General features: G+C 32.7%; 1 protein-coding gene across 2 annotated transcripts; it reads right to left on the minus strand.

Annotated features, from left to right (window-relative positions):
• Positions 1-210: 210 nt before the first annotated feature.
• LOC118036302 (probable disease resistance protein At1g61300) lies at positions 211-11445 on the minus strand. Of its 2 annotated transcripts, XM_035041977.2 has the most exons (6): positions 11332-11445; positions 11169-11237; positions 10961-11054; positions 1685-3765; positions 411-1578; positions 211-309 (listed from the first exon to the last, which is right to left on the minus strand). In XM_035041977.2, exons 3-5 carry the CDS (start codon positions 10967-10969, stop codon positions 459-461), a joined length of 3210 nt encoding a protein of 1069 aa, XP_034897868.1. In that variant the 5' UTR covers positions 10970-11054; positions 11169-11237; positions 11332-11445; the 3' UTR covers positions 211-309; positions 411-458. The 2 variants fall into 2 exon arrangements, with proteins under 2 accessions (XP_034897868.1, XP_034897867.1); XM_035041976.2 differs by lacking the exon at positions 11169-11237.
• Positions 11446-11774: the final 329 nt, after the last annotated feature.

Below are 11774 nucleotides of genomic sequence, written 5' to 3' on the forward strand. Positions count from 1 at the left end.
GGATGCAGGAAGATTTTTAACTTGATGAGATAGTACTTCTAAGGAATATTAGATTCTACAGAAAAAACCCAAAACAAATTGTTTTTTCAGTTCCCAGAATGATTCTTGATGCCTTTAACACCGTAAATTCTACAGAGGCTCTGTTCCCTCCTCACATTTGGCTGATTGTCTTTGTTGTAATGCTTAATTTTCTTCCAGGCTGTCTGCATCTCTTCCCAATTTTATTTGCACCTTCTCCACAAATTTCAATTCTATGGTTTCTTGTGATAATTCAAGGGGATGGATCCTCCGATCTCTCTAGACTCGCAACTGATGGAAAATGGAAGTGAGGAGTGATAAAATGGAAAAGGCAATGGAGGAAGAAGATTTCTACAAACGTGAATTAAAACGATGCAGATCCAGAGACGTACCATCTTGGCAATGCATTTTATTGAACTTCCTGCCAGCTTTTCCCACTACTAAAATGAAGACTCCCGAAACACACACAGGGGTTCAAGGGCATTCTTACTGTTGGAATTGCCCCACTCCACTGACTCCCACCATTCTTTTGGATATGCCTGGATTTTTCGAAGTGGTGTTTCGCCATTAGCACAGTTGCGATGAGAGAGTGATATCCTCTTTAGATTTGGGCAGTTAACCACAAGAATTTCTTGTAGAGAACCACAAATCACTTCCCCGTGGAAAATGCTTTTTAGCTCCGGTAAGTTGCTTAATTTCAAAGCCTTCCAATTTGGGAGATTGGTAACAGCGGAGTGGCTGCTGCTGCTGCTATCTTCAACCATCACGCCTTCTTCTTCATCCTCTATTGATATTATCTCCTCCATTTGGTCACAGTCATCAACTTCAATCACTTCCAAGTTTGTGAGATTCGGCAACAAGTCAAGGGAGAACAGATTTTTCATACTTGGACATTCACCTATTGTCACTTTTTTAAGATGAGAGAAGGTACCATTGGATTGCCATGATGGTGGAGCAGCTCCTTCTCTTGTAATGAGGACACAAAAGTTCTTCAAAGTTTTAAGGTATAGCGATTCCAGGCTTTTAAATATATCCGTGGAGGATTCTGACATCGAAGCCAAGCACTCTATTCCATCACATTCCCACATCCCGAAGGACTTCAGTGAAATTGCATGTTTAAATGGAGAAACATCGCATAAGCTTCTTGCGTCGTGACATCTTCCAATTGACAAAGCTGAAACATCTTCTGGGAGCTCAAGAAACCTTCCTTTTTCACCGATATGGCAATCATGAAGCAAAACTTTTTTATAAAAGACTTCCTCCGGTGTCATATAAAGTAAAGAATCCATTTCTCGATCCACACCTAGTTGTCCTATTGTGAAGATGTATGTGGTCAGAGGTTGCCTCACTTCTGGAGATTTGAGGTACTTCTTGAAGTCGACAAGACCACAGAATTCGTATCTCAAAGTTTCCAACCTCTTCAAGCATGCTACTTCCTCTACTCGTACTGTCTTGATAATGCCGAACGCCCGGTTCACAATAAGGAATTGTAGCTGTGAGAGCTTAGGTAGTATACCAGCAGGCATCTCCTTTAGACTATTTCCATGAAGATTAAGATACCTAAGATGGTATAGCAGATGGTCCAAATGGTGTCAGTCATTCTATCCTTTATGATGTTTGCTATTTCACAGTTAAAAAGAAGGTAAAAAGAAGGGGGGGGGGATACCTGAGATTGGACAGCATTTCCATCCCTTGAGGCAGTTCTTGAAGTGCAGTACTATAGCGGAGATCCAATTTCCTCAACTCCCTAAGCTTTGCTAATGATGGTATATATCTTAGATCGTGACACATACTGAGATATAAAGCAGTGAGATTCACCAAATCGGAGAAGGAACTTGGCAATTCCCGGATAGCCGTGGCTGATAGAACAAGAACCTTGAGCCCTTGCAAATGTTTGAAAAAGGAATCCGAAATCATTTCTAGCTTGATATTTGAGTTTAAAAACAACGTTGAAAGCTTGGGACACATTGGTGAACAGCCACAGGGAATTTCCTTGAAGTGATTTTCCATTAAAGAAACTCTCACGACTTCCTCTTTCCACTCGCTCTCATCTGGTAATTCTTTTAGTTTCTCCCCAACTTCAACCATGATTGGTGATTTCTCCCTCAGTTTCTGAAGAGCCATATCTCGAATCAAGTCATGCATCTTGAAAACTCTGAAATTTTCGTTGCTGAAAAAACTTTCCAATAAGCAAGCATTTTCAAGTTTGTTAAGCATAGCCTGACCTCTATCATATTCTGCCTGCCTGCTCTTCATTGGTTGAATTATTCCCTCATCAGTCAAATAACCTATCAAGCTCTCTCTATCTATAGCGTAATCCTCCGGAAAAAATGCACAGTATAAGAGACACTGTTGCAATGCTGAGTCATTCAAGCGCGTATAACTAAATCTCAAAATATGGAATACCTCAGGCTCCATGTCTTCTGCCCTAACTTCTGATCGTTTCAATTCTGTCAATGCATTCCTCCATTCATGCAAGTCATCCACTTCCCTCATGCTTCCTGCCATTGCTATAATCCCAAGTGGTAGACGAGCGCATTCTGCTGCAACAGATTTTGCTATCTGTACGACTTCTGGAGAAAGTGTAGCATAATGCCCAAGTTTCTCCACGAACAAAGTCCAAGCTTCTTCTTTAGTAACAAGCTCTACTTTGATGCTCTTTTGGCAACCCATCCGCCGACAAACTTCGAACGATCGAGTTGTGAGAATCAACTTGCACGCGTTAACTTCAACAGGTATGCCCACCATTTCTAGCAGAAAATGATTCCATAAATCATCTAGAATGAGAACAGATTTTCCCTTGGCAACTAATGCTTTGGACAACTTTGCAGCTCTTTTCTTCTTATCCTCTTCATTTGAAAGGTCTAAATTAATAGCTTTGGCAATACGATACTGCAATTTACTGATGGTGAAATTTTGTGATACAGTAACCCAAAACACATAATTGAAGGAACTTGGTCTTTGTAGCAGCTGATTATGGATTTGCGTCGCTAATGATGTTTTACCGACACCGCCCATCCCATAAATGCCAACACGTAAGACGTCGTCCTTCATTAACCAAGACCAGATCGTCTCCTTATTGCTTTCAGAAGCCTGACCTACCAGTTTTGTTGTCAGCAATGCTTCTCCTTTAGCTTTATGTGCATCAAGCCCTTCAGAAACTCTACTTTCGGCAGTAACTATGGACACGCCTCTGGTGAAGTTGTCTGTCAAATTCTCCTCTCCACCATCTGCAACATCTGCCCCTTGCTCTTCATAAACTTTAATAAGTGCAATCTCTTCCACGGTTCTGCTCTGTGTCAAATTTTCTGTATCTAGCATGTCTGAAAGATATCCTCCTTGCCCTTGAGAACCTCTCGATCCACCAGCTTCGTTTATAACAATCAACTCTTCCGATCTCGTACTCTCTGTCCAATCTTCCATTGCCATATCTGGGTGATCCCTCCCTTCTTGCTCTGTTCTTTGAGCTTCTACATTTGGAACTGTATGATCAATTGGTGGGATGGCATTTTGTTTTTTGTGCATTGCTTGGTACGCTGCTGCTTTAACATCAACGGGTACTCTTTCACAAATACCAACTCCTTTCCCACTTTCTCCTGACAAATGATATTTGAACCTTGAGATTGAAGTAGACGCAGCAAATGTAGATTTGCAAAATTTGCACTTGAAAGGACCACCATCATTTGTCTTCTCAACATGATCCCAGAATGGATCGGTATGTTTAACCCTCTTCTTTTGTGGGCGCTCCTACAGACACCAAATCAGCATTAATGAAAGGAAAACAATGACTGATGTTTTTCAATCAGGGAAAAAAAGAAAGAAGAGAAGCTAGCCGCCCCGCCCCCATTCTCTTCCGCCTTAAAAAATATTATTTTAACATTTTTTCAAATAAAAAGTATTTAAAAAAAAAAATCATAACCCATTTTAAACACCCCTTAAAAAAAAAACTGATTTTGAAAGCTAGTGGATTGCCACACGCACTGACACACCGACACAACGCAACATGTCCTCCAACATGCTAAGCGTGGTCTACACATGCCAGCTATGTTTTTTGTGCCTTCGATAACTTCAGTCTTTGGTTGTATTCGCTTTCAATCAAGTCTTGAATTTCATCATAGCTTAAGCTGAGCCCTTTTTTTTTTTTCAATTTAGTTTCTAACTATATAATAGCCTTTTAATTTAGGCTTGAATTTCATACAACCCAAGCCCAATGCAAGGTCATACAGGGAGAGAATGAAGGTAGGGGAAAGAAAAATGATAGATGATCGCCCTCTGCATTATGATCATGCTCATTATCTTATTCGTGATTTTCGTGTTTGTTCATGGTTGTGGGAGGTGGTTCGTTTAGTCTCCACCTCAAATTCAAAACAAAACTATATATCATATTGATTTTTTTTTTAAAGCCAACCCATGTTTTTATAGGCTATCTAGATTGCCTTTAGTCTGTTAAATCTACTTGGTTACATTAAATATAACTCTTACATATTAATTTGAAGCTCGGGCTATGCAGAGAATCAAGTCGAGGTTTTAAAGTTAATCCAATAGATTGAAGTTAATGACATTGGCGAAGAGTTTAGATAAAAAAAAAAAAAAACACACACACACACACAATGTATCTTAAATTTTCATATTATTATGAATTTGCTTTTACTCATATTGAGTTTGGTTAAAGAATCATTTCAACCTAATAGCTTAAATTTTTAGGTTAGGTTCCTAAGATATGATTTATATTATTCTATAACATATTTCCTCAAATGAAAAGCTCTTTGGACTTGAAACTTGCACATGCCCACATTACCTTATGCTTAATTTTTATCAAATAAATAAGGATGGTGAGATTTGAACTCGTGACCGCTTGGTCATCAAGGCTTTGATACCATGTCAAATAATCATCCCAACCCAATAACTTAAACATTTTAGGTTAGATCCCAAGATATGTTTTATATTATTCTATAATACACCTTCTTAAGTAAAAGTCATTTAAGCTTAAAACTTGCATAGACCATATTATCTTGTGCTTAATTTTTATCAAATAAATAGGATGGTGGTAAGATTCGAATTACTCGTGACCACTTGATCATCAAGGCTCTGATACCATGTCAAAGAACCATCTCAACCCAATAGCTTAAGTTTTTAAATTAGGTCCCAATATATAATTTATATTATTCTATAACAAGTTTCGAGTTTCAACATAGTTATTTTGTAAGTTATGAGACCGTGAGTAATATTTTTTTAAAAAAAAAACTTGTGAAGGACATTACAAGCATGAAACTAGTTACAAGCTATTATTCATGTTTATTGATTCATCTATTATTACTTGCTCATTTATTCTAATATTACTTTATAAAAACAAAAATCATTTTGATATAATTGTATTTGATATATATATATATATATATATATATATTAGCTTATAAATCAATTAATATTAAATATAATATTTTAATAATTTTTAAAATATGTTTTTTATATTAATACTGTGAATTCATGAAATTTAAAATCTCAGAAACTTGGCTTTAAGTATATAAGTGATATGTTATTTTAATGTGATGATGTTCAAAAATAAATTTTAAAAATTAAAAATATATTATTTTGATGCAATTTTTTTTTTAAAATCACATTGAAAAACAATCTTTACAACACACAATCTAAAAAATTTTCTCAGTGTCAAAATGTCATTCTATTTGAAAATTATTTTAATATTATGATTTCAATTATAGTTAATAAAAAATTAAAAAAAAAAAAGTTATATAATCTACTAGAATCATCGATTTGCCTTTGTTATATATAGACTCCTGTGGATGTTCTTGTTTACAAATCCAACTTCTTCGTGTTTTCCAAAGCCAACACAGTCTTCTGTTAATTTCTTGCTCCTATTTATAGGTATCAAGTGAGGAAGCCATAGAAACTAGAAACTTTGAAATAAGTAAACGCATACTTTAGGATCCATCGCCATTGACTTAAAGCCAAAAAAATCAGAGTCTAGAGATGTAGTTTTTCTTTCCCCCAATTCTTAGAGTTCTCTCATATGCCTTGAGCATTATTCTCCACAGCAGCTGTGGCGATAAGGTTAGCTGCTGTAGAGATAAGGTTAGCTAAAAGGCCAAAAAGTGCTTCAAAACTAGGTGTTGAAAGGTCTATTGCCTTCTCAATGCTTATTCAAACCCATTTCCTTCTCCTTTGCTTGGTCAAATAATGATTTGTCTATTTAAATTTTAAGATCATAAAAACTATAGTTGGATGTATTTCAACCACACCGCTTAACTGTTATAAGTTATTATATCTATCTTTATGTTGTTTTTTATGAGACTTGGTTTTTAAAAGGAAAAAAAAAAAAAAAAAAAAAAAGAGGTTCAAAATATGAAAATTGATTTTAATTTTATAGATTCAATTCAATTTACAGGATTTTAAACAACTAATTATTTCAATTAGGATGTCTTTACAAATGCTTATAGTGATTACCTAAAAAGTAATAGTTATCAAGAAAAAAAAAAAGAGCTTAGAACATGTATTGGGTTCATTAAACTAAATTAATTTAATGTAATATGATTTTAGTTCATGGTATGTAGTTGCTAAAGCGCGCAAGATCTTATTCTTATTTCTTTACTCCTAACATAATAAACAGAATTAACAGTTAAAGTACATTCTAGTCCATAAAACGGTCACACTTTTTATTTATTTGATCCCTATAGTTTCAGTTAAAGTTTATTTTGGTGCTTTACGTCTTCATATTTTTCATTTTGGCCCTTAAATTTTCATATTGTGTCCATGTACTTTTGGTAAAATTTCATTTTAGTCCCTTAATTTTTAATATTGGCCCTTAGAGCTTTGGGTATTAGTGTTCTTTTCATCAATCACATTAAAAAAAAAAAAAAAAAAAAAACCCAGTGATCTTGGCTTCATTGGGTTCATTTTCAAGAGAAGAGTTTTATATAGGTGATTTTAACCTATAACAATGCTAGACAAAATAAATCAAAATCTAGAAAGTTTTAAATTGGGTGGGCTATTATGTCACTCGCCAAATTTTTAAAAAAAAAAATAAAAAAATAGATGAAGAGTTGTCTAATGCTAGGAATCCATTCACTAAAGAGGTGGCTGAAAAAACAAAGGGGTGCTTTTCTGAACCTTAAAATCCATTATTCATTTTATTTAACACCTAATAAATACTCATAAAACCTTAAAAAATCAATTTATCAACTTTAAAAAATACCGAGAAGGTCCAGAAAACACATAATCGACCTTGACATATTGTTTAGGGCAATATGAAGGTTTAAAAAAACTGCATTGGGACTCTTTTCGTTAAATAGATCTCGTTGACATTGAGATCAACCTTTTTTACTATTGACAAATATGATCAACCAACAAAATTTTTTCTATTTCATCATTTTAATGTGTGACTTTCTCTCTTCTTTTTCAAACCTAGCAACTAAAATGTGAATAAAATAAAGTCTTGGAATGATTTTCAAACTAAAATGACAAAAAATCAATGGATAAAATCTTAAGGCTAAATTTTCAAAAAAGAGCTGCTATTTTACTAAACATTCAATTTTGGTCCTCTCATATTTCATTTTTTCCAAACAATAAAATTGATTTATTTTACAAAAATTGAGAACAAACCCAATGTTGGAATGTTTTTTGAGACTGTGATAAACTGTCAAAAAGCAATACGAAAGAAATCATCAAGTTAAATAATTAATCAATACAATATATAAGGATGAAATTAAAAAGAAAAGATGGGAGAAATAAAAAAAAAAAAATCAAAGAACCAAATGAGAATTTGGTTTTTTTTTTTTTCTAAAATAAAGAGCTACTATTTCACATTACTTTTACTTTTGGTCCTCTTATTTTTATTTTTTTCACAAACAACAAAATCATTTTTTTTTCTTTTGCAAAATAAAAGCCAACACAATGCTGAGATGTTTTCTTAAGACCGCGATAACAAAAAAAAAAAACCATCAAGCCCAATCATCAATTAAAAAAACATAAAATTAAAAAAAAAAGTACAATGATCATAGTAAAAAAAAATGAAGGAAAAATATAAACAATGTTCCAATCCACAACACACTAAGAGGAGAGGTATGATATTTCCCTGGTCCTTGGTAATATATTTTTTAAAATAAAAATGGGGAATAGATAAACTATATACACACACACACTGTGGATTATAGGTGGATCTTGCAAATAATTTTACAATGCCATAGGTCCATAGGTGGATTTCTAGTAAATAATGTATTTCTTTTTAACAAAAAAAGGGTGTGTAGATGAACTAACTATACACTCAATATGAAATATTGTATTTTTTACATTTCTACACATATTTGATGTCACTTCCAATAAATTTATGTCAATTTTAAAACTTAAGATACTGATGAAAATATGCCACTGTTCCAAAAAGCCGATAATGGAAGATTAACGATGGGAAACATACAAGGGTAAAAATAAAATTGAAGTAAAAGAGATAGATCCAAAGTAATTGAAGAGTAGTCTAACGCCGAGAATCTGCTCACTAGAGTTGGCTGAAAACTCATGGGGTGTTTTCTTACCTTAAAATCTATTATTCAATCCAATTTTACTTACAAATATTTAATAAATATTCTTAAAATCTAAAAAAAAAATCAATCTATCAACTTAAAAATCCAAAAAAGTCAAAAACACATAATCAACATTGATATACTTTTTAAGGCAATACAAAGGTTTAAAATTTTTTTTAACAAGACCTCTCGTTTGAATAGAACTCGTCGACATTGAAATTGATTTTTTTTGCTATAGAAATATGGCCAACTGATAATTTTTTTTTATTTCATTATTTAACATGACTTTTTTTTCTTTTAAAAAAAATTTAAGAATTAAAATGCGAATAAAATAAAGTCTTAATCTAAATCAAATAATTTTCAAACTAAAAAGAACCCAAAGCAAATTGGACTAGATCTTAATGCTGAATTCTAAATTAAACATTGGTTTCAAAAATTCAAGAACCGAGTTAGTTATGATTACGGAAAAGTGGACATTACCTTTAAAACATCCTTTTTGAGAAAAAGGTGACCCTTACTTATGTATTATTATTATTATTATTATTATTATTATTATTCAAATGCTATAATATTTTGAGCTTATTTACAAATTGTTTTCAAAGATGATTAACGTCGGTCTCTAAAAATAGTAGACACATCAAAAAATGAATATCAGTGTCTAAAAATAAAAACTCATCTAAAATGTTGACATTTAACTCTAAAAAGAAGAGCTACATCTGAGTTGCAAAAAGAAACAATGGGCATAATCATATTTTGTTTTTAAACTTTTGACATTGGTTTTTTTTTGTAAACAAGAGACATGTTAACAAAACAATGTTCATTTCTAAAAAGAAAGATTATGTTTGTATCGCTAAAAAATAGGCATAACCCGTGCTAGAAACCCACTCACGATGACGGGATAAGATGTGTGTTGGACCTGCGTTGTTATTCTTTTTTATATTTATTTTTGGTATTTTACAAAATATAAAGAAAATTTTACAAATACTTCTATAAAAAAAAGAATCCCCAAAATTACCTGAGTGCCACTGTTATAGATTAAAAGACTAAAATACCCTTGACCTTCTCAGGAAATCTCTTAGATTTACTATAGTGCGGACTTGAGCATTGTAAACAGGTGCACTGAAGCTTGTGGACCGCTGGATTACTTCTGAGTTGATCCTTTGGTTGCTGTTGGCTTGATCTTAAGGTTGATCGGACGGTGTTGATGGACAAATATTGGCTTTGGTGTGGTAAGGTGCACTAGATTCTTAGTATACCTGGTGATGTGGCACAATAAGATCAAAAGACAGATTTGTTTAGGGGTTGAGATGGATTTGAGTTTTAATCCAGTGTGGTGAGCTGTATTGTATCAAATCTAATCAAGGGTTCAAAACTAAATACTACTAGATCAACGATTAGGATATTTTTTGTATTTTTTGAATTGTTTTTTTTTAAAATCAATATCTTACTTGCTGGAATAAAAACTAAAAAAAGTATACGAAAACTAAATATATGTATTCACTTCTCCTCCTTTATTCTTTTTTTTTTTTTTGGCTTCCCCCTTTTTTTTCAATTTTTCATTAATTTTCATTGGCTTTTATAAGCAATGATGAGGAGACATGAAAATTTATAACTAAGAGATACAGCTCTGTCTCAAAGAAAAAATTTCACTACCTCAACTGCACCAACTACTCCAATAAAAACTTATTCATTATTGAAAAAGCTTTGAGCTACTAAAAATCAATTTTGGTAACTAAAATATTAATTTCAAATATAGAAAAAAATATTTTTCTACTAGTAACAACTTGGTAGACCGAGTTTTGACTGAAAATAACAGTTTTGATCCAAAATAGCATGAAACTTATTTTTTATCCCGGTTGACATGGTCTAACTCATATTGACCCATGGACATGGTTCTGACCGAAAATGATAGTTTTGATCCAAAACGGCATGAAACTCATTTTTTATCCCAGTCAACATGGTTTGACCCGTATTGATCCGGTGGACTAAATTTTGACCGGAAATGATATTTTTGACCCAAAACAAGATGAAACTCATTTTTTTACCCCGGCTGACATGGTTTGACTCATATGACTCGGTTTTCATCGAAAATGATATTTTTGACATGAAATGGCCTGAAACTTAATTTTTACCCCGATCGACACAGTTTGACCCGTATTGACCCAATTAGTTTTTTTATATATATTTTTGGAATTTAAAACTTTTTCTTAATTTTTTTTTGGATTTTTATGAATAAAAATAGATATAAAATGACATTCAAGAAAATTTGGAGAATCCAAAATTGGGTTATTAAAGTTGTATAAAACAAAAAAGCAAGTTGGGGATATTCTTGCTTTCTTAAGCATGATCAAGTAAAATATAACAAGAAAATAGCACTAACAAGATTAAGAAAAAGTGAAAGGGAAACAAACTTGGTCCATTATATTGTCTTCAAGGATTTTGATTGGCACTCAGAAGAAGGAACCAGTGCCAAGCTGCTCGACAACCAGGAGACCTCCTGTCCTCCTTTGAGAGAAAGAAAGAAGGTGAAGTTCAGAGCAAAAAATAATAAGTAAAAGGGAGCTCAATAAGATACTTTTAATTCTTTTTTTTAATTGAGAATTTTAATTCACGCTTTACTGTAGCTCGTAAGAACACAATGAGGAAGAAACTATGTCCTGAACTCTGATCTGATCATGTCAAGAACTCCTGAACAATATCAGGGTGAAAAGAGTAACTTGCAAGAATTCTAGATGACATGTAATCTTGGAAAAAAGAAAAAAAGAGAATATGGAGCAATTACCTGGCCCAACAAGATCTTCAAACGATGATCTGACTAAACTCAGAATGAATTAGAGAAACAGTGATGAAGGGAGAAAAGAATGCGGCATGCACAGCTAAGAAAGGAATTTATAGTGTAGCGTAGAAGAAAAGCAATTTGTTTTTGCCACCCTTAAAAACCCTTTAGTATATATTCCAAATAAAAATGTTATTTTTTTAATATTAAATTTGAGGTTTTTCAATAAATATACTTTATGTTTATAGAGAAAAAGTTGTGCTTTTTTAACGTGGGATAAAAAACTTTTTGGTTTAAATACTTCAACTTAAAAAAAATAACATAATAACTTTTCAATGCAAGATTATAAGGATTTGAAACCCTTTAGTATATATACTCTATGTTCACAAGAGAAAAGTTATTTTTACAATGTGATATTTGAAACACTTTAGTAAATACATTATATGTTC

The sequence above is a fragment of the Populus alba genome, chromosome 1, assembly GCF_005239225.2.
Source record: "Populus alba chromosome 1, ASM523922v2, whole genome shotgun sequence".
NCBI lineage: Eukaryota > Viridiplantae > Streptophyta > Magnoliopsida > Malpighiales > Salicaceae > Populus > Populus alba.